This window comes from Dromiciops gliroides, chromosome 6 (genome assembly GCF_019393635.1).
Source record: "Dromiciops gliroides isolate mDroGli1 chromosome 6, mDroGli1.pri, whole genome shotgun sequence".
NCBI lineage: Eukaryota > Metazoa > Chordata > Mammalia > Microbiotheria > Microbiotheriidae > Dromiciops > Dromiciops gliroides.
Genome location: NC_057866.1, coordinates 74,189,212 through 74,214,138, shown reverse-complemented (window position 1 = coordinate 74,214,138; position 24,927 = coordinate 74,189,212). Strand labels below are relative to the sequence as shown.

Genomic DNA, 24,927 nt, shown 5'->3' with positions numbered 1-24,927 from the left:
TGCTCTCCACTTCCTCCTGTTCTGTCTGTCTGTCTGCTCCCTCAGTCTTGTCCTTTGGCCTCCAGTCCTCTCGTCAGCCCCCCTGAGTCTAACCCCCAGGTCTATATACATTCCTTTTCTCCACTCAAATCTCGGGGCTTTTTTGCACCCCCACAGACCAAGCTAATCCACCAGCCAGGGCTGCGACTGGGGCTGGGGGGACACTTGAGCATCACATGCCTCAGCACAGGCTACACCCAAGCCCAGCCTGGACAAGCCCAGGATCTCTGGGATAGGTTCACTCAGGTCAGAGGAGCTGGGGGCTTTTTCCCCCCAACTCTCTGACCTGGCGTCTTGTACAGCCCCTGGGGCTTTTTGGCTCAACTGAAGCAGAGGGGGAGGGGCACCAGCCCCTCCCACACAGAAGAGACCCTGAGGGCCTAAGGCTTTCTAATCTCAGCCCAAAGGTAGGGTCCCCAAATCAAAATAAATTTCCACACAAACTAAGCTAACTTTGTGCACAAGTGTGTTTGTGTGTATATATATGTATGTATATATGTTATTCAGTTCAACGTAGCCTCCTCATCTTCCCCCCAAAATTTATAATTAAATGAGATCCGTAAAACAGAATCAAAATTACCTTAATGAATTTCATGCAAACATGCTAATTGGCTAACTAAATTAAATCCTGTAAACATATATGTGTGTATGTATGTCTAAATATTAAAAACCCTTAGATGTGAAATATAAATATATTTGCATTGTTAAATAAATCCTTGTTCCTAATTATCATAGTCATGCAGTCTCTTTATTGAATATATCTAGATTTCCTAAAATTTAGAAACATAATTTTGAAAAGTCAATTATTGGAAGCACATTCATTAATATGTTTTGTTTGGCATGGTAGCAGATGCTCTAAATAGTGATTCTACCTAGAAAAACTGGCATAAAGCTTAAGATAAAATGTCCTGTTTATGTTCCTGGAAAGATAGCTGATTAATGGAACCAAAGAGAAAGTTTGGTTAACAAAATGAGTTTTCAACATATCGATGTTATACATACATATACATTCACTCATGCATCTCTATACAGTGCTAGGGTGACAGCTTCAATTTGAGGACCCCTTGCAATAGCAAATATTGTAACCTATTCATGCTTTCCGCTCATATGTAACTGTTTATTTCTTCCCCCAAATGTTTATCTGTTTATCTATCTATCTATCTCTCTATTTATCTAAAATTCTTCACCAATAAATAAGGATTCTAAGTCATGTGTTCTGTGAAACCACAATGATTGTAACATCCTATTTTTACATTTAGTTCCATAAAACTCTTCCAAATTTAGTAACAATTTTTGCCTGAATTTATCATTGCAAGTTAATAATATGGTGGAGATTCTACAATCTATACCTCAAACCCAGTGGTACTTTGTATATTTAGTACTTATATGTAAATATATATAATATTTGAGTGAACGATAATAAGGGATACTTTTGAGTCTTGAAATTATGAGTAACTATGTAGCTAACTTCCCCTCTTTCCTTAAACTTTAATGTAGATTTGAATTTTCATTAAGATAACTTCGAATGCCAAAGAAGAAAAAAAATGTATAATATAGAGTATAAAGAATAATTTAACCAGGATTTCATACCTATAATAATTTTATTTTGTCATTCACTAAAATCTGGTTGATATCAATTTACCTACAGTAAAGACAAAAAAACAGATATTAAATGGAATGGTACAATAGAAAGAGAAATGGCTCTGGAGACAGATAACTTGGGTTCAAACCCTACCTTTTGCAAATCGCTGATCCTCCATGGAACTCAGTTTGCTCACCTAGAAAATGAGAAGCTTGTAAGAGATGGCCAGTTAGGTTCCTTCAAGCTTGCAAGTATTATCTTACAATCCCATGAAATAGGAATTGGAATAATTAAAAGATTAGAAAGTATTTATAACAGTTATAACTATTATAAATATTTTATAATCTTTTATCTGAAGTCAAAACATTGTCAATGAAATTCATATGGAAGGAGGACTCTGAGTTTCTGTGTGCGTTTGGAGAATTTGTATTCACTGACCTTCACATAAGAATTTCTGGAGGTGGATGTTATTTTTCCCCCTTCTTCTCATAACTCTAGAAAATGTGTCATCATGTGCAGAATCAGCAAGTTCCTCAAAGTAGTGTTTTTAACCTTTTTTTCTACTTCAGTACACTTTTCATTTTGAGCATTTATTTTGACAAACCATAAGACAATAAGGAGAACAGTATGATTGTTTTAACCACAAGCCATTGATGACAAATGGTACAAGTGGGCCATGTATTGATGCAGATACATATTGTGAAAAGAGTAGAAATTTCTCAAGAAAGAAACTGTGATTTACCACAATATTTCACTGTATACTGATTGATCTCTTCAGACACCATGGTTGGCAAAGAAACATTGTTGTAGAGATGTAAAAACATCTTCATTCAATACATTTATTCCTGCATTGTTCTCATAAATTACCTCCATCTCAGAAATAACATTATGAAGAGATTGTAAAGTAAGGTATTAAAAATAAGACTGCCATTATTTGGATTGTCTTAGAAAGTAAAATGTACATAGGAGAGTATCTTTTGAATTAGAGCTACATTGACAGCAAACTTGAGAATTCAGCACCAGAAGTCTAACTTTCTAATCACAGGTATTTCCCTTTCGAATTGTTTCTATAGAACTGCACTACCCATAATCTCGAGAATTCATCCACATTTCTTATGTAAGCATGCAGTAGATAGTTGAAAATCACAGATTTGCTAGGCTGGTATTGATTTCAGGAAAAAATGAGACCATGATCAGTGCCTTTGTAAGGTGTCCTCACATTGAATAGATTGTAGAACAGTTAGCCAGATTGTCCATTCTTATCTGAAAAAAAAATATGAAAGACATGGTCACCATAGACTATCTGCATTGTCACAGATGTCTCCTTCCCAAGAATAATATTAATATCAAAGCAAAATTTATGCATGTCCCACTACAATTTTGCTTCTGATCTAATGTTTTCATGGAGAGGAGTACTTAATACCTTAATCTAAACACTGAAAGTATTGTTAGGGTATGGTTTAAATAACTTATTAAACATTAATGTGAGATTAAAATTAAATATAAATAATATCTGGATTTCAATATAGAATATATAAGTACTAAGTTTATTGTTATATCAAATATAGAATATGCATGCATTCTCTTCTATATTGGATATTTGCTCGGGCATTTTGCAGAGGGAGTTAGTATTCTTTTTCAAATTACATAGTTTTGTGAAGCTAATATAAGACCACATATGTGAACTTTGTTATATTATTTAACTTTTTTGAACTTCTCATCTGAAAAATAGGGGATCATAATAATGATATTTGCACTTCCTAACGTAGATTATTGTAAGGAGAGGGATTTAAATGTATTAAATGGCTACATAAATGTAAGCTGTATTATTCATAAATATTACTTCCATTCATTATGCATAATATTGAGTTTACTAATTATTAGCACAAACAGAATTTTATAGAATACCAACACTAATTGTAACCTCCAAGACTATATATTTTGCTTTGCTTCTTTAACTAAAGCAGAAAATTTGAGTGTCTTCAAATTCTATTCCCCAGATTTCAACATAAGAAAACATTTATGAAAGAATTAAATTTGCTTGTAATGATAAGAGGCACCACCAACCAAAACTAAGTATCTAATTTGTACTAATAATTTACCAATTTCATTCCCAGTCATATTTTCACATTAGCTCTTCTGAAGATGTTCATTGTGTTCGATTATCTCAGATTTTCATAGTGGAAATAGAAGTTATTTAATCAACTCAGTTCGTTATGATTTGACATGGAAACCTCCCTAATAGACACAATAGTGGAAGCAAAACAGTGTAGTTTCTAGAGAACTGGACTCAGAGTCAGAAAAACAACCTATGTGAACCTGAACATACACCTTCACTTCTCACAGGCCCAGGTAACTCTCAAAGACTTTAAGTTGCTATGAATTATTTTCATGATTCTGCTTTCATATCTCTATATCATTTCATGTAAGTCTTGCCAAGTTTCTATGAAGTCTTTGTATTTGTTATTACTTATGATTAAATATATATAAATGTGTGTGTATGTGTGTGTATATATACACACACATACACACACACACACACACACACATATATTTTTTCATTGCATTCATATACTACAAGTCATTCAAATATTCCCCAATCATCCATCCATGGATATTAACTGTCCTTTCCTTTTTTTTTTTTTTGCAGCTGCACAAATGCAGCACATATGTATATGTGTGTATACACACATGTCCATATACATGCATGTATAGGCATTATACAGGTATAGTGCATATACATACATGTGTACAACAAACTAGTCCATGTGTGATACATGCATATATATATAAATGTACATATATTTCTTTCTGGGTATGAATATATTAAAATATTTATGTGTGTGTATATAAAGATATATCCCTTTATTTATATTTATTTATAACCCTTTCCTTTCTTTGACTGGCTTAGTATATATGCCTTGAAATAGTATTGTTGAATCAAAGATTTTATACGTTTTATTGCCCTTTCTAATATAATTCCAAATTGTTTTTACCAAAAAGTACCAATGAGTGCACATATCCACCCACTATATATTAGTACTCTTGTCCTTCCATAGTCCCTACAGCATTTAGTATTATCTTCATCATCTTTGCTACCCACAAGGAAACTCAATAGAGTAAAACATACATATGGACACATCCAGATACTTGTATATTCATACATACCATATTCATATCTATGTGTAAGTTTAATTGAAATAAGCATTTAATAGTTCAGAATATAAATTGATAACATGTAGTCAAAAATGTTCAATTTGCCTATAACATAACAAAGCCTATGTTTCTTCAGGAAAACTGACCATCAAATATGTATTTCTTTAGTTTTTATTTTGTTCTAGAACTGGAAATATATGAATATGTATATCTTTATTTCTAAAATAATCTAATTTATTTCTTCATCTTTTACAGCACTCTCAACAATAACAACATTACTAGACTATCAGTGGCAAGTTTCAACCATATGCCAAAGCTTAGGACTTTGTAAGTAGTTACAGTAAAACTGCATGCCAGTTTGCTCTTTTAAAGGGTCAAATTTTGGTGTTAGTTTGTGTGTGTGCACACACCCGCATACAAATGTCTTCAGTGGAAGATAAGGTAAAAGGTTAAAGGCTAAATTACTTCTCAGTTTGAAAGTTTTATTTTAAAATATTGGTTTATAGGATGATGAAAGAAATGGTTTAATTTAAAATGTTATATTGGTCTCATTTCATTTAGAAATGGAAGACTTTTTGATTGGCCATCATAAATGATAAGTGAAAAATCTTTATGATTTTATTACCATCCTGCAAGTAGACCTAATCAAACCTAACTAGCCCTTCAACATTCTTTGTGACATAAAATTAAGAGTATACCCTTCTAACACCATTGGAAGTAAAGTTGTGTTGGCACTTAGATAAAATAAAAAATTTTTAAAACAACTCTTTAAGAGTTATAGCATAGACATTAAAATGCCTTCCAGGCTAATTGAAAGATATGTTCCAAAGACATGGTTGGTCTTTGTTATATTTCAATGAGAAAGGTACCCCACGACTAGGTATTGACTTTTTGATGACAATGAATGTTATTTGGTACAGTGGAAATAGTACAATATGTGAAATCAGAGGATCCTGGTTTGAATTCTGGCCCTGCTACTTGTAGCATGACTATTAAAAGTCATTGAATTTCTCAGGCTTCTGTTGCTTCATCTGTACATTTAAGTAGTGAGACTAGATCAGTTCTAAGATCTCTTCCAATACTAAATTTATTATCTTAGATGTCTCAAAATTATCTTGACAAAATAAGGCAGTAATTAAAAAAAAAGCATAGTTGTAAGAAAACATTTCCAGAAGCTTTTTGTTTCTTTTTGTCAAATGTAATTACATATCTCCCAAAGGGATACTTTTAGTTCCCATCAGCATACATTTAGAGAGAAAGAGAGAGAATACATACTTAAAACGTTTGCACAAATGTATTATATATTGAATTAGGTACCCTTTTGATTTATTAATATCAATTCCAGTGTCTGGAATGAGATTATTTTTAAATTCATAAACAACTTTTCTAATGGTGGATGTTATTATAATCTCCCAGAGGTGTGATCCTTCATCTTTATATACAGGACTTTCAAAATAAGCTAATATGGTTAACCTGTAGTATTCTATAAGAAGTTACCAAATTAGTACTAACTGACCAATTCATCCAAATGACATATATTACATTTTAATAAAATTAATGTATTGTTTCACTTATTTGATCTAATACAGTTTCATAAAAAGAACATCGCAGTTGCAGGCAGGAAACCTAGATTTAAAAGCAAGCTCAGCTGCTTAGTAGCCATTGAACATCCTTAAGCTTCAGTATCCTTATCTATAAAATGAAAAGATTTGGTTAAATGGTTGGGAGAATTGAAAGGCAATAAAGTATAGTCAAAAGAGTCATGGGCTTGTGGTTAAGAGAGACCAGAGTTCAAATATTGCCTAGTGATGTGACCGTGGACAAGTTATTTACCAACTTAATCTCTTAGCCTGTTCCCTCATTCGCAAAATGGGGCTGCCATTATCCATTATACCTTTCTTGAGAGGTTGTTGTGAGGATCAAATAAGATCAATGCAAAATGCTTTGCAAACCATAAAGAGCTATCATTCAGGGATTCTAAATGGGACAACCATTTTGATGCTGAATAAACATAGGAATTATAGTTTAAAAGATTTATTTTAAAGATTCCTTATGATTTTTATAGTGGAACTAGAGAACCATTGGTGCCTATTAGCTTACTAATTTTTTTTATATTGTGTACTCATTTAAAATTCATTTTTGCATGTTTAAGCCATTATAATTTGTTTGGTTTTCTGCAAGAATGATTCAGAAAGAGATTTCTCAACATGGAGAACAAACTTTTGGGTTTCAAAAATGAAGCACTGAGAACTCAAAGGGAAAAGATACAAAAGTTATTTCAGTGTCACTCATTTGGTACCCTAGAATGCCTTCTCTTTAGTAGTAGGTTCTACGTTGTACCTTATGAACTATCATTCCTAAATTCCAGTGGGAATGGAAGCAATCTTCCTTAAATTTAAATTTCTCTTTTTTGGTTGGTTTATCATTCTGTAGAATTAATGTCATTTTAAAATGCCATTTTATGGTCGAATTAACTTTCTGGACTGAGTGCCACGTTTTAAAATACATTACTATTATTCAGTTAGGATTGAACACATCAGCAAAAAAAAGTTCTAATATGACATTGCACTGTCATGGACGATTCGGGAAACAAGGTCTTGATTTATAGCTTGGGATGTCTTTTTCTTTAGTTTGAGAAAACATAAAAGCCAGTTTGAAGTAATTTACCTAATTTAATGAATACATTTGTCTTATATTTTATTAATGGTGGAGTGCTTTTTGCCACTTGGAAGGGAGCCATGGTTTTATGTAGCTCTCTGCCAAGAGAGAAGCAACTTACTTAATTCCTTCACTGGCTGCCATTCGTGTCTTTGAATTTCAGGCACTGCTTTGAGTATGGGTTCCCAAGAGCCAAGACCAGCTAATCCCCTTTTCTATGATTAAACAAAAAGGAAGGAAATCAGAAAAGGGACGTGAAAGAAGTGTTTCATATTGAATTATTATTCTGTCTTGTTCAGCAGAAAATGCATGTGACCTGCTAAAAGGATTTTGTAAGCAGTTTCTATAGAGACTAATAATGGCAAGACTCACTGATATTTCTAATTGGAAGCCAAATCTTTTATTAACCTTTTTTTTTTCCTTGCTGTCAGTATGTTACCATTGTGGAGCAATTTATTTTAGACTTTTGTCTCCTCACCTCTTTACAAAGGTCCAAGCTAAAGAATTCCACAGTTATTTTCAAGTTCTTGTATATTTGTTTAGCTCAAAATGAAGGAAAAGAGAAGAAACTATAGAAAATTAATATTGTGTTAGTAAACTTTTTAAAAAAATTAAACTAATTAAATTTTGACTTGCTTGTTTCTATAAACTGGCATGCTCATAAATAACACCAACCAGGCAAGGTCTCTTAACTTGCAATGAAATTTTGAAAAATTGATTTTCATTAAAAGCTTATTATTAATAAATCTTCAATGTCATTGAAACAGTAATCCTTTGTTTTCTTTATAATTTAAACTTATTGACTTGTTTCCTTTCATTTAGTCGACTTCATTCCAACAACCTCTACTGTGACTGCCACCTGGCCTGGCTCTCTGATTGGCTCCGTCAAAGACCTCGAGTTGGCCTCTACACTCAGTGTATGGGTCCATCCCACCTGAGGGGCCATAATGTAGCTGAAGTTCAGAAACGTGAATTTGTCTGCAATGGTAAGGGAGAAAAGTTGTTCTGCTCTTTATATGTGATTTCACAAACAAACTCTGTCTCTAATCCTTTTTTTTTTTTTTTTTTTGGTGAGGCAAGTGACTTGCCCAGGGTCACATAGCTAGTAAGTGTTAAGTGTCTAAGGCGGGATTTGAACTTGGGCCCTCCTGAATCCAGGGCTGGTGCTCTATCCACTGTGCCACCTAACTGCCCCTATCTAATCTTTTTTTAAAAAAATGTAATGGATATCACTATTGTGCATTTATGCACTAATCCTCCAATTTTTAGACGCATTTTCTTGGATGATATTAATGACCTCTAAGAAATGTTATGATATTTTGCCAGCACAAACATGCAAATGATTCATATTTGTATTTATGTTTAAAAATTGCATGTCCAGAATGGGGAGAGGAGAGTGAGATAATTCATAGAGTAGGGTTGTATTTGCATTTCAGCTGCTGAGACTAAGCCACTTTTTAATTTAAGTAAGACCTGATGTGCGGATAACGGGTATTACATCATGAAAGTATTGGCTAATCCTAGAACCCTGCCATAAAATGCAAGTTGTATGGAAATTTAAACACAGTTTTAAAGAGCCAAACTATTTCTCATTTCCCCTTGAACACAAATAGTCTCAGTGAGTAAGGAATACCTCACTTAAAACAAATGATGAGGCAATAACAGAAGTTTGAAATGTATGCATTACCTAGATTTGAATATCCAATATATACACAAATATATGTAAAATAAGGGATGCACATATTTTTATATCTCTTTTGTCAGTCTGTCATAGAGAAGGATTTCTTTAAAATATTTTTAAAATTTTTATCACTGCAAATATTACTTGATATGCCAAAGGATTTAATTTGCAGAAGCAAAATATTAGCTGGTTCAGTTTTTTTATTTTTCCCAGAATCATAGATTCCAAGTTTGGAAAAACCTTAGAGGCCCTCAGGTTCAATTCCCTCATTTTATAGATGAGGTAACTGAAGTACAAAGAGGTTAAAGGCCTTAGTCAGGGTTACCCAGCTAATAAGTGTCAGAGGCAGTTTTGAACTCAGGTCTTCCTGCTTCTGCCTACTGCGCTTCCATTATACCATGAGATCATTTATTTTTTCTTGGAACGCATACATTTTCAAGTACTTTGCATAACCTTAAAGAAAAACCTACTACAATGTTTTTGGTATGCTTTAATTCACCTGATTGTTTATTGTAATTGAATCAATTCATTACTAACTGCTTTTTCTCTCTTTCTACTTTTTTTTCTTTCTTTTTTCCTAGATGAGGAAGAAGGCAAGTTCTCTCTCTCTCTTAAAAAAAAAAAAACAGCAACACTTAGAATATGTGTGTGTGTGTGTGTGTGTGTGTGTGTGTGTGTGGTTTTTGTTTGTTTTTGCTGGGCAATGAGGGTTAAGTGACTTGCCCAGGGTCACACAGCTAGTAAGCGTCTAGTGTCTGAAGCCAGATTTGAAGTCAGGTTGTCCTGGATCCAGGGCTGGTGCTTTATCCACTGTACCACCTAGCTGCCCTGTGTTTATGTTTTGTGTGAAAGTATATAGATTGTTTGAAATGATTGGAAATAGTAAATGTCCTGTAGTCACTACTCAATGCTTCATCACTGAAGTGACCTTTTTCATTGTAAGTTAACCATGATGATTGTCTCTAATGTGTTTCAATAATCAACTCTATTTGGAGGACTTTACTACACAATACAAAAAATTGGGTATAAAAAATAACCTGTCATTTTTTACCAATGTAAATTACATTATATATGCTAAATAAGATGTTACCTTACATATTTTATGAGGAGAAGAGAAAACAATAGTTCTTTATAACCATCGATGATTTTTGTTCTTTTCCAGCACAGAAGCAGGATTGAAATTAGATTGCTAATAACAATGGACTAAATCTGTTTTCAAAATTTTGAGTAGAGAAATTTGTAGTTACAGTTAGTTACCTGTTTATGTAATTATTCTGAGGAGTAATATGATGCAATTTAGTAGTATAACTTTTATATTATTTATGAAGCAAACATTAAGTAAAATTTTTCTACCAATATCACCATACTGTTATATAATTGTAACACTATTATGTGAACTTTGATATCCTTTTATTCCTATACATTTAAAAAAAATTTTTTTTTTGTGGGGCAATGGGGGTTAAGTGACTTGCCCAGGGTCATACAGCTAGTAAGTGTCAAGTGTCTGAGGCCAGATTTGAACTCAGGAACTCCTGAATCCAGGGCCAGTGCTTTATCCACTGCGCCACCTAGCTGTCCCTCCTATACATTTTTTAAGGGAAGAAAAAACTTGACCACAGAAAGTACTCTTACTCAAAGCAAATTTAGGATTGGGCCTAAAATTTTAATTCATGTAAATATCACTTATTTTTGAAACCCATTTCTGAATTTGAATTTTTGTTTTGAATTTGAATTTATTATTTGTTGGGATTAATGCAATTTTAACATTACTTATTGATACAAGCAATTATAAATCATAATTTGTACATAGCTTCAGTACTATAAAACAAACACTTCAAAGCAAATACTATGTACTAAGCACTGTGCTAAGTCCTGGGGGGATACAGAATGGAAAGTTTAAATGAGACACTATCCCTGCATTTTTAGTAACAGTGTAATGTGGTGACATATTTAGGAGGTAAAGGGGAGTTTTATTTTCCTAACTGCTATCATTGTTTGAGTTAAACCTATGTCTCCAAGAATTTTACAGTACTGGATGGTAAAACAATTACTGTCAATTTCTTTTTCAGGTCACCAGTCATTTATGGCTCCCTCTTGCAGTGTGTTACATTGTCCAGCTGCATGTACCTGTAGTAACAATATTGTGGATTGTCGTGGAAAAGGTCTTACTGAGATACCTACTAATCTACCAGAAACCATCACTGAAATGTAGGTCATTTGATCTTTTCTGTTATTATTTCATTTCTTGGTTGAGTTTCCAGTATATGTCCATCATGATTATTTGTAGAAAATTGAAGGCATTACCAAAAAGCAGCCCGAAGGATCAACCAAAATAAATCTTGCTTTTAGATTCTAAATGACATGTTGTTGACATGAAGAGGATCTTTGTTTACTGTGGCCCAGAAGGAATTAGAAGATGTTTGTTTAGAGAAAATAATTACCTCCCTTCTCAGGAGGAAGGTGTGAATACACAACTTTAGAGAGAAAAGGAGGATAATGCTTTACATTAATCTAAGAAGGGATTTGATAGATGCCTAGCATAGGATAAGTTACATGAAGAGAAATAAGCAAGAGGCAAGAGTAAGCAACAAGTTAGCAAACAACTAATTCTATATCAGTTCATATAGATCTTTCTATGCTTTTCTGTATTTGTCATATTTATTAATTCTTACAACAAAGTAATATTCAGTTACATTCATGTATAATACTTTGTTCAGCCATTTTCCCATTAATAGTTCTTTGCTGTCAGAGAAGTGCTGTGATAAATACTTTGGGGTTTATGCAGACTTTCTTCTTATCTATGGCCTCTTTGGGATTTGACCCTAGCAATGGAATCACTGGGTCAAAGAGTCTGTATATTTTAGTCAATTTATTTGCATAATTTCAAACTGCTTTCCATAATAGTTGTACTGTTTGATTGTTTAACCAGTAATACATTAATATGCCTGTCTTTCCACAACCCCTCCAACATTGACAATTCCCATCTTTTTTTTATCTTTCATAGGAACATTTTAAAATCAATAAAACTACTTAAGAAAACTTTAATATCATAGTAATACAAACTAGCTAGAGAAGAATAAAAAACCCTGTCTGAAAATACTTATATGTTTAATATTTCCAAAAGCCAAAGCAGTCATCATCTTCTTAATACCATGCCCAAAACTTATTAAAAAATGGAAGATTTCACTCAGCTAGACTGCTTTCAATATGAAATAATCAATTTTTCAATTTTTTTACAAATTGATATTTTACTAAATTATTTTTTCAAAACTCAATTAAAACATCGTTAGTGCTCAAGATGCCACATCAATAAATCAAGGAAAAAATTTATATGAATATTACTCAACTTGATACAGTGTTAAAATTATTTTAATTTACAAAAATCTAGTTAGGAAAATATGATCTTCCCATATGAAACAATCAGTGAGCCAAGTGGTACTATACACATTTTAGGATTATATTAATGATGTAATTAAGTGCTTTATGGTATAGTGCCTTTAGAAAATATAATAGCATATAATTCTTTTGTATAATTAAAAACTAGAAGGGCATAGAAGTAGAACATGAATAACATTCTGAAATAAGAGTAAGATCAATATTGGTAGAGGAGATATAGGAAGCATTCCCAGTAGGAAAACAGCATGAGCCAAAGATATCAATGGGAGAGAGCATGTTGCTTGCTGGATACATAAAGGATCATGAATAGAGTAAAGTGTTCATTTTGGATAAGAAAGAGAAATGGGGTCAGGAAGGTAAAAGACAATTGTGAGAGACTTGGAATTTAGATTGAATCCTTTAGCTTTAATATAGCAACTAATAAAATACCATTATCTGTAGGCATGGGAATACCATGATGAAATGTGTCTTTTAGGAATAATAATAAGGCAAGAGTATGGGTGATGGATTGAAGAGAGCAGAAAGAGGAAAAATGGTTTAGATTTGATAAAATAGGCTAGCTTGAGATAATGAGAAACTGGCCACATGTAGTAGCAGTGAGAATAGAAAAGAAGTGATGACTCTGAAAGACATTGTGAAATTGGAATTGATAGGGCTTTGTGAATGACCAAATATGAAAGGTAAAGGAAAATGATGAAAGAAGATGACTCAAGACTTTTGTGACTAAGAGATTGAGAGAATTAACAGGAAATGCAGAAGTAAGGATGGAGAGAAGGAACTTTTTTTAGTCATATAGATCCAGATTAAGACAAAGAACCATAGAAACCTGAGATTGAAGTAAAAGCAGACATCTCTTAGAAAATACTTTGAAGTTAATGGCAGAAACCCAGGTTGGAATGAGTGATCAAGATAGGACATCGAGGTACAGACGTCATTAGAATACGCATGATAGTTAAAAGCAAGAAAGGAAGTCCAAGAGAGTCAATGTAGGGGAGGAAGATTAGGTTCTGGATGAGGACTGATTCATGCAGAAAATTTGCAGTTAGTGGTTGAGGAAATAGGGGAAGCTAAGGGCACAAGGAATGGGATAATCATAAAGATATGAGTGTGGTCTTCATTGAAACCAATAAGGAAAAAGCTTTCAAGATTACTAGTGAAAAGTTCCAAATACTGCTAAAATAATAAGAAAGAGGCAGGTGTGATAGCATATGCTTATAATCTGTGCTACTGGTGATCTGCTGGATTGGGGTTTGAGTTGGGGAGTTTTGAGCTGTACTAAAGATAATTCTGATCATATGTCCTCACTAAGTCCAGCACAAGAACAGCTCAGAGGACCACCAAGCCGACTTGGCTGAGGCAGTGAGAAGGGGTTAGGCAAAAGAACCAGAGGGAGCAAGATAAAGCTTCTTTTCCAAAGAGTATTGGGATATTGAGATCAGGCTCATTAGTAAACTCTTCATTTCCAGCCTGAGAGAGATTAGATGATGATATCATATTTATTATTATTAGGAGGAAGAGGAGTAGTAGAAGTAGTAGTGGTAGTAGTGGTAGTAGTGGTGGTGGTGGTGGTGGTGGTGGTGGTGGTAGTAGTAGTAGTAGTAGTAGCAGCAGCAGTAGTAGTAGTAGTGGTGGTGGTAGTAGTAGTAGTAGAAGAAGAACAAGAACAAGAACAAGTTACAGTAGAAGTAGAAGTAAGAATAATATGGGCAAAAAAATATATGAGCAGGTAGTTGATACAGTGGACAGAGTATCAGGCCTGAAGTCAGAGGATTCATCTTCCTGAATTCAGATCTGGCCTCAGACACTTATTAGCTGTGTTTGCCTCCATTACCTCATCTCTAAAATGATCTGGTGAATGAAATGGCAAACCATGTTAGTATCGTTGCCAAGAAAACCCCAAATGGTGTGACAGAGTAAGACATTACTGAAAACAATTGAACAACAAGTAGTAGTAATAGTGGTAGTAGTGATGGTGGTGGTGGTGGTGGTGGTAGTAGTAGTAGTAGCAGCAGCAGTAGTAGTAGTAGTGGTGGTGGTGGTAGTAGTAGTAGTAGAAGAAGAACAAGAACAAGAACAAGTTACAGTAGAAGTAGAAGTAAGAATAATATGGGCAAAAAAATATATGAGCAGGTAGTTGATACAGTGGACAGAGTATCAGGCCTGAAGTCAGAGGATTCATCTTCCTGAATTCAGATCTGGCCTCAGACACTTATTAGCTGTGTTTGCCTCCATTACCTCATCTCTAAAATGATCTGGTGAATGAAATGGCAAACCATGCTAGTATCGTTGCCAAGAAAACCCCAAATGGTGTGACAGAGTAAGACATTACTGAAAACAATTGAACAACAAGTAGTAGTAATAGTGGTAGTAGTGATGGTGGTGGTGGTGGTGGTGGTGGTGTGGTGTGGTGCTGGTGGTAGTAGTATTAGAAACTTGACTAGTAGTCATTTACAGTTGACCTTTGAAAGTAAAATTTCTATAGAATGTTAAATATGGAATGTAGTTTGAAAAATATTAAAGGAATATAAAAGGGATAAGCAGGTAGTCTGCATGACAAACTTTTGAAAATTTTTTCAATGTAAAATTTTCAGAAATGAGACAGTACTTAAAGAGTTAACGAAACCTATTCTTTAAACATAGATAATGGGGGCAGCTAAGTGGTGTAGTGGATAGAGCACTGGCCCTGGATTCAGGAGGACCTGAGTTCAAATGCAGCCTCAGATACTTGACACTTACTAGCTGTGTGACACTGGGCAAGTCACTTAACCTCAATTGCTTCACCAAAAACAAACAAACAAACAAACAAAAAACATAGATAATGGCATGGTGTAGGAGAAAAGGTATTAGACTTGAATCAGAAGATATCAAAATCCACCTCCAACTCTTTAATATTTGTATGAAAATTATAAAATCATTTGATCTTGTCAAGCCTCAGTTTCTTCATCTATAAAATTAGGATAATACTCTAATATTTATATGATGGCATTGTTAAAATTATATAAAGTATTTTATAAAACAAAGAATTAGAATATGTTGATTATTATTACTTTTGTTATGATTATATGTTAATGCAAATGAGGAGTCAGTTGAGATACGGAGAAATTGGCTATATTAGAGAGTGAGAAATTAAATGTGTGGGGCAAGGTTCCTGGGGATGTAGTAAGGGATGGGATCAAGAAAACAGATTTGGAAAACTGGGAAACTTCTTCCTCAGAGGCTGTGAGAAAGGAAGAAGAGCTATAGAAATAGATATATGAGGTGAAAATTACAGTTTTATAGTATTTTATACTGAAAATAGTTCCATATGCTTTGATCTGCAATATAGTTCTCTTTTCATTGGTTTATGGGCTTTATATGATGGTAGAATTTAATAGCATAAAATGATGCAAAATACAATGTGTCACCCTTGGTTGGGTATTGTGCTTCTGATTCCTGTTCAGCACACTCTTTTTCTTATTGAGTTCACAGTGAGTAAGAGTATTCAGTTCTCATTGCAGTACCATTTCATTGGAAGACCATCATTAGCTTTGAGAATTATGAGTTCAGATTTCTATAAATAAAATAATTTAGATCCCTTTAGCATCTGTCCTCTTTCTTTCTTTCTTTCTTTCTTTCTTTCTTTCTTTCTTTCTTTCTTTCTTTCTTTCTTTCTTTCTTCCTTCCTTCCTTCCTTCCTTCCTTCCTTCCTTCCTTCCTTCCTTCCTTCCTTCCTTCCTTCCTTCCTTCCTTCCTTCCTTTCTTCCTTTCTTCCTTTCTTCCTTTCTTCCTTTCTTCCTTTCTTCCTTTCTTCCTTTCTTTCTTTCTTTCTTCCTTTCTTCCTTTCTTCCTTTCTTTCTTTCTTTCTTTCTTTCTTTCTTTCTTTCTTTCTTTCTTTCTTTCTTTCTTTCTTTCTTTCTTTCTTTCTTTCTTTCTTTCTTTCTTTCTTTCTTTCTTTCTTTCTTTCTTTCTTTCTTTCTTTCTTTCTTTCTTCTTCAATAAAGGGCCAGTTGCTTAGGTAATACTGTCTGATCTACATGAAAAACTTTTGGATATCTTGGATACTACCTAATCAGTATATCTGTGTAGATATTTTATGGTGAATACAAAGTTCCTTACTATACATATGTTGTTCTTATTGAGTCAATTCAGACTTCATGACTCCATTTGGGATTTTCTTGGCAAAGATACTGGAGTGGTTTGTCATTTCCTTCTCCAGCTTATTTTACATAGGAGGAAACTAAGGCAAACAGGGTTAAGTGACTTTCCCAGGGTCACAAGGCTGGTAAGTGTCTGAGGCCTGATTTGAACTCAGGAAGATGAGTCTTCCTGCTTCCAAGCCCAGTTCTCTATCCACTGCACTATCTGCACCTATAGGCTATATTAACTCTCCCTCTCTTCCTTTGAAGTACTTTCTTTTTACAGGACTGGCTCTTCCCAGATCTATCATTACTTACCCTTCCCCCTTCATGTAATATATCTCCTCATCTTGAAATATTATTTTTCCCTCTTCTGATCCACATGATCTCCATTCATGTGTGTGTATGTGTGTGTATGTATACATACCTCACGGGACAATGAAGGTTAAGTGACTTGCCCAGGATCACACAGCTAGTAAGTGTCAAGTGTCTGACGCCAGATTTAAACTCAAGTCCTCCTGAATCTAGGGCCGGTGCTTTATCCACTGTGCCACCTAGCTGCCCCCTCCATTCATATATCTTTAGGGATAAAATTTAGTAATGGCTGTATGCAAGTCAGATTTAATAATCTTTTCTTTGAAGATGCCCATTCTTCACTGAGTATTCTGAATAATTATATCTACTTCCAGAGTACGGCATCACTTTTCCATTTACATGTACACATTCAAAAGTTTCTTAGCACTTAGTAAAGATGCCATTTTCCCAGAAGAGTTAGTGGGCTTTGAATTTCTACCACAGTGTTTGCATTCTTGAAATATATTCCATTTATTTGTTATTTCACAGTGAATTTTTATGTAACAAATTTAGATTCCATCCTAAATATTCAAGCAAGATGCTAACTACCACGGCTATGGAAACCAAATAATTATTTTTTTTCTTTTCCTTAATTTTATCTTGGTATGAAAGATATTTTCAGTGAATATTCAGGCTTTAGTCTCAATTTGCCTTTGGTATTTAAGCACATTTGATGAAAATTTCTGAAAGAATGCATTCAACTCAGTGGATTTTGGAATCAAATAGAAAATAGGCATGATTAACAAGTCATTTTTAAAAGTTTAAAAGTGAAGTCATTCACCAAAAGTAGCCACATTTTGCATTAATTTGTTACTTCCAATCAGAGGACTTGGAGAATGTGACACCATTCTAAAAATTCATAGTACTTTGATTATAATGTAATCATTTGTATCAGAAGTGTTAGACTCAAGGCCAGCTGGTACACGCACCAGAACCAGCTTAAAAGTTAATTGGGAAATATTTAACAAAATAAATAAATATTTAACACAAAATAGATTATTTTGTACTTAAAATAAAGGTTGATCTGAATGTAATAATGTAAACCAACAATTGCCATATTCTGAAGGAATTCTAATAAGATTTTTGAAATAGAAAAAAAAAAAGTTCTACGGTCCAATCTTGTTATTTTCAGTGCTGCTCACTAGATGAGAATGAATAGCAATTATTTTAAACTCTGTCTTCCAAGTTAGTCAAGTACTGTAACTGCCTCTGAATATATATATATATGTATATATGCACATATAGACATATCCTCTTATACTTCTGATACCAGTTAATTTACTTTCATACTCTGCCAAGAAATTAATTCATTGTGTCCCGATAACATATAGAAATGTATGAAACATGAGCACATAATACATTGCCTCAGAAGATAGGGCATTCAAAAAGTTTTATGAATTAAGTATATTATATATACAATTTCTATTCTATGTAAAATTGATTTAGAGATTATTTCATTAGGAAAAAACATTGAAAATATGCAATTTCTGTTATTGTCTTTCCAACAAACAGGAACGTTAAAAATTTTTTTTTCATGCCCGTTTATGTTTTTTAAAACCCATGTTAAGAGTGGGTGCCCCTGGGAACAGAGAAAACTAATTTCAGTGGTTTTTGTCTCATTTCTCCCAACAATGATAAAAAAAAGTATGATTGGTTCATATTTTTTGAGAATATTACAGACTTATTACAAGCAAAAATCCAAGTTGTCTGTGTCTTAGAATGTCACAGGGGAAAATGGTGGTGGGAGTCCTTAGGTATTCCTTTGTAAAGAATTACACTTTGGTATATGGTCCAATTAGAATTAAAATGGTCTTTTATTTGGCTCTAGAGAAAGTGACCCAGAGGGAAGTCAAAGACTTAGCCTCAAGGGGAGGAGATGGCAGAAGAAAGGCAAAAGCTTTTATAGAGGATAAATGGAGTGACCACTTGAAAATGGCAAGTTCCATTTTGGGGCAGGGTGGGGTGGGGTGGGGAAAGCTTGGATGCTTGTCATTCCTAAAAATTGAGGAGAATTATTTTTTTAGGGATGATGGTCCTGACCTCTAGAGTTATCTCTGTCTCTGGGCTCTGCCCAATTAACTTTCCTGCTATAGAATTTTATCTCCCCTTACTTTTTAGGTGTGTCAGTCCTGACAAACTAAACTTTAAAAGTCCCTTAATTCTGCCATATGTCTGTCCTGTTATTTGGTCACCTTTGGTTTTGCTTCTCAAAGGAGAAACTTCCTCTGAGTTATCCTAATGTCCTAATTTATCCTAATATCCTAATTTAGCCCCATGTCATAGAAGAAAGACTGAATGAGTGTTTATATCACTGCAGGAGAAAAATGTTGTAAAGCATGAAGAGAGAATGAAATTGGAATCTAAAATTAGGCAATATTGAGGAGGAAACAGATTTAGAGTCAGAGGGCCTGAATTTAAATCTCATATTTGCTGTTGTCTAACTCTATAGTTAAGATGAATCTCTTTACCTCTCTTTGCCTCAATTTACCCATCTGTCAAACAGATATAATAATATCTTCTATGTTTCTAAAAGGGTTGTCCTAAAGAAAATATTTCATAAAGCATTAAAAACTGTATTGCTACAAGAAAGGGCATGAGAGTCAAGTTCACAGTGACTTCATCCTTGTGACTTCCTAGATGTATGGTCCCTTCTGTGACCACCACTTTCTTGTATGTGTTGTCTCCCCCTGTTAAAATGAAAAAAAAATCCTTAAGGTCTGGGATTGTTTCATTCTGGTATTTGTATCCTTATTGTCTGTCACATAGTTCCTGACAAATTATTGATACTATTGTTCAGTCATGACTCCTTTTGTTGTTTTCTTGGCAAAGATAGTGGTTTGCCATTTCCTTCTCCAGCTCATTTAACAGATGAGGAAAACAGGATGAAGTTACTTGGCCAGGGACACATAGCTAGTAAGTGTATGAGGCCAGATTTTAACTCAAGAAGAGGACTCTTTCTAACCCCCGGCCAGGTTGCCCTATCCTCTGCTCCACCCAACTGCCCAGACAAATAAAAAGCACTTAATGAATTCTTGTTCTTCTATTCATATTAGCCTTTGGCCATAGGTAATTCATTTAACCTTCAAGTGCCCCTAGCAACTGTATCAGGCTAAGTTACAGATGAATTGCTGCTAAGGGAGTTTCCACACTGAGGGTGTCCTACACAGTGAAATGAAAGGTCTGATCAACAGTGCTTATTAATGCTAATCATAACACGTATTGGGGAAGGAGACAAAGAAAGTAATCAGGAGACAAAGAGAGATCAGAGTTTACAGACAATGATTTGAGAGTCATATGTGAAGCAGTGACAAGCAATCCCATGAATGGCAGAAATTGCCTAGGGCTGATAGAAGAAACTGAAAGATACAAAGGAAAGGTAGTTGTAGAGGTGTAGGTGGGGGAGAGAAGACATAGGAACTTCTATTGGGGACCTAATAGAGAGAGCCTAAGAGGGAATTTTGAGAAGGGTCACTCTCCTAGAAATGTCAAAGGGGACAAAGATTGACTGAAAGTCCGTTGGATTTGAAGATAAGGCAGCAACTGATAAATGAAAGGTTTCATAAAGTTACAGAAATAGAAGTCAGATCATGGCATATCATGTGGTGAGGAAGGGGAGGCATCCAAATCAGTATTTCTTTTGGTGTTACCACTGTGTACCCAGGCTTATTCTATACCAAATAAAACAAGGTTTTCCACATGTACAGGAGAACAATAAAAGAAACCATGAATTTCTATTTTGTACACTTTGATTTTCTTATTAAATATGTGATAAATTTAATAGCTCAATTTCAGACCTGGCATCATGGTTTTTGTTTCTTTTTTTGGGGGGAGGGGGCAGGACAATGAGGGTTAAGTGACTTGCCCAGGGTCACACAGCTAGTACCTGTCAAGTGTCTGAGGTCGGGTTTGAACTCAGGTCCTCCTGAATCCAGGGCTGGTGCTTTATCCACTGTGCCACCTAGATGCCCCCAGTGGTCTATGATTCTTTCTGGGCTTCCCTTTTGTTCTCTTCAGTATATTTATTTAAACAATACTTCAAAGACTTCTTATTGGTTTGGTTTTTTTTTTTTTTTTGGAAGAACTGTCCTATCTTCAGCCTTTCTAATCCCCTACCCTCAACTGGAAAAAAAAAAAAAAGGAAGGAAGGAAGGAAAGAAAAAAGAAAAACAAAACCCTTCTAACAAATATTCATAGTCAAGCGACATAAATAAACATACCATCTATGTCTGAAAATGTTTTTGTTTTTTGGGTTTTTTTAGGTAATTGGGGTTAAGTGACTTGCCCAGGGTCACACAGCTAGTAAGTGTTAAGTGTCTGAGGTCAAATTTGAACTCAGGTACTCCTGAATCCAGGGCCTGTGCTCTATCCATTGTGTCACCTAGCTGTCCCTGTATTTCTTAATAAGCATCTTGAATCTACCACTTCTCTGTTAGAAGGTAACACCATGCTTCATTAGCTGTCCCCCAAAATTGTGATTGATCATTGCACTGATCATAGTTTTTCTTTCAAAATCCACTGTTAATATCATTTGACCATTTATCTTTTGGCAAAGAGCTTTTGTTCTAAAAAATTTTGAATCCATTCCTTATCTTTATTAGAAATAAAACATTCATCAAAGGAACTTGCTACAAAAATACTTTCTCTAATTAACCATTTCCCTTCTAAATTTCACTGCATTGGTTTTGTTTGTGCAAGAACTTTTAAAATTTGAGTAATCAAAATTATCCATTGAGCCTTCTCTATCCTCTCTATCTCATCCTCATTTGGTCAGAAATTCTTTCCTTATCCATAGTTACAAAAGGTATTTCTTACTTGATCTTCTAATTTGTAGTGGGACTTTTATATCTGAGCTATGTGTCTATTTGAAGCTTCTCTCAGAATATGGCATGAAGTGTTAGTATGTACATAATATCTGCTAGACTCTGAGATTTTCTCTGATATATCTTGTTCGTACAAAGTTGTTTACACATTGTCTCCACTATTAGACACTGAACTCCTTGAGGAAAGTGGCTGGTTTTGCCTTTCTTTGTATTCCCCTAATCCTTAGCAAAGTGCTTGACACTTAGTGTCATTGCTCATTGACTTCTTGATCCTAATATGCCACCAGCTTTCCACTATTTCTCCCTTTCAAAGAGTTTTATCTTTGACTCTCTTAACTCTAATTTATCTCTCATTTTCAGTTAATTACTAATGTTCTCCTCTCCATTATTTCACATCATTGACATAGTAATCACATATGAAACACTTACCAGAGATGACATGGATAATAAAGAGTTCATGAGAAAGGTGATGAGGGCCTGAAATAAGGTAGTCGGCATGGGGATATAAAAGAGGAAAGTATCAAATGCCTCTGTGGAGGTAGCATCAGCAAGATTTTGCAACGGATTTAATATGAGAGTAGATTTTGAAGTGATTGTAAACAAATGAAGATAATTCCTAGGTTGCAAAACAAGGGGACTGTATGGATGAATGGTGGACTGCTGACAGAATTAAGAATCTTTAGGAGGGGCAGGTTTGGAGTAAGAATAAGTTCAGCTTTGGAAACAGAGGGTTTGAACATCCAATCAGAAATGGATAGCAGGCTTTTGGTGATACAATTCAAAAGAGGCAGGTCACATCTCCATTCAAGGTTTTAGTTTCTTTACTTACAAAAGAAGGCTTGGCCTAGATCAGTGGTGACAAACAAACAATCCCTGCAAATACATATTAACTTAGAAACCCATAAGTTAGGACTACCTATGTTGTATTCTATTTTTACTTATTTTCTTAAATAATTCTTAATTACATTTAGGTGGCACCATGGATAGAGTGCCAGACCAGAAGTTAGGAGTCTCATCTTTCTGAGTTAAAATTTGGCCTTATTCCATTTACTAGCTGTGTGACCCTGGGCAAGTCACTTAATTCTTTTTGCCTCAGTTTCTTCATCTGAAAATATAAAATATCAAAAAAGTTGGACATAACTAAAAAAATTGAACAACTGACAACAAGTACATTTTAATATGATTCCAGTAACAATGGGAGTTTTGCTGCAGCTGTGGATGGCCAGTTCGATGCCTCAGGACTAGATGACCTTTATGTTTCCTTCTAATTCTAAATCCCAGTATCTTGGATAATCTTCTTAACAAGCAAAAAAAGTATTGATTGTACTTGGCCAAACAAAGAATGTGAAAAACAAATTAAGATAGGAGTATAGACAAGAGCATAATTAAAAATAACCTTTCCAAAAGTCTTGTAGAAGAACCTACATATATATTCATTCATTCATTCATTCATTCAATAAATATCCCCAAAACTCAATTTTAAGTTTCATAAAGGCAGGGATCAGATCCTATTATTATCTTTATTCACCACATTGCTTAAAATTCATTCATTAGTTACTTCCTTCAATGACCACTCAGTTGCTTTTTTCTATTAAATACTAAGCTAGGTTGAAGGGAGAATATAAATATAATTAAGACAACACCTTTGCAAATCTTATGCTCAATTAAAACCCTGTAGATTTGCAAGATAATAAATATGTTGAATATTGAATGAATGTAAGAGGTTTTGTTGTTGTGTTTAAAAAAAGCTGAAGCCTTATTTTACAAAGCAGATGTCATAATTTTGGGATCATTCCAAGAGAGAGTAGTTAGAGACAGTTTTTAAGACCCAATTATGGAAATACAGCCATAAAGGAAAGAGGGAAGTGCTCATTATTGGAAAGTAAAAGAATAATGGGAACAAATTGAAATTCAAAATTTGGAATTACTCCCCTATAGTTTGAATGAGGATAATGTAACAGAAATAGCACTGCACTTAGAATCAGGAGGCTTAGATTTAATCCTTTTATTTAATTCTTGGTAGACATATAACCATGAGCAGTTCACTTAGCCTGATTTATCTAAATTATCAAATAGAGCTAACACTGCTTCAGACTCTCAAAATTGGAAGGAACTCTTACTGAAACAACCCATACCTGAATTAGCAACCCCATAAAACCACGGAAAACAGCATGTTTTGTAAGCTATAGAGAATTACATAAATGTAGGTAGTTATTAAATTGGTAAACATTTATTAAGTACCTATTACACACAAAACACTGTGGTAGACACTAAAGATATAAAGACTTTTAAAAGGTACTTTGAGCAGCAAAATGGCACTAGGCCTAGAGTCAGGAAGACCTGAGTTCAAATTTGACTTCAGATATTTACTAGCTTTGTGACCCTAGGCAAGCCACTTCATCCTGTTTGCCTCAGTTTCTTCATCTGTAAAGTGAACTGGAGATAGAAATAGCAAACTACTCCAAGTATCTTTGCTAAGAAAATCTCAAATGGAATAAGCAAGAGTCATATAGGAATTAACAACAACAAGTACATTCCTTGCCCTCAGGGAGCTTAAATTCCACTAGGGGAGGACTATGACATTCCCATTAATGTGATATTGAATTTGTTCAATCTATTATTGAATGTGCTTCATAAAAATAACTAGAATATAATTGAACAAAATAGTAATAGTCCATTCATTCAAAACACAAGAACCTTTGTATTTGGAAAATGGGAGAGGGCAAAAATCATCTCGTAAACCCATCTATTAAAATACTTTCTGTGGAAAACCAAAAATAATTCTAGTACTTAATTGAAGATATCTCTATGTCTATTATTCTGTGTTTAACAAGCATTGTTTTTAGAAGGCTGTGTATTCATCAGTTTGTTCATTCAACAGATTGTTATTAAATATCTATGATTTGGGAAAGAAAAATTCATTAAGGTATGACCCCTGACTTGATTGAATTCACAACTAGACTCACAAGCTAGTAAAGATTTACAGCATATATGAATAGCAACACAATAAAATATGAAGATAATGAACAAATATTTGAGTTATAGAGAAAGTGCCATATGTGATTGGAGATGTGATAGAACAGGTTTTTTTTGTGGGGCAATAAGGATTAAGTGACTTGCCCAGGA

The 24,927-nt window shown here is 34.2% G+C and overlaps 1 protein-coding gene across 1 annotated transcript in view; it reads left to right on the top strand.

The window, feature by feature from the left end:
- The window catches only part of SLIT2 (slit guidance ligand 2), a 412,300-nt gene that overhangs the window by 253,301 nt on the left and 134,072 nt on the right, over positions 1–24,927 (top strand). Inside the window, 4 exon segments of the mRNA XM_043972009.1 lie at positions 5,033–5,104; positions 8,258–8,421; positions 9,698–9,709; positions 11,186–11,324. Coding sequence (XP_043827944.1) covers positions 5,033–5,104; positions 8,258–8,421; positions 9,698–9,709; positions 11,186–11,324 — 387 coding nt within the window.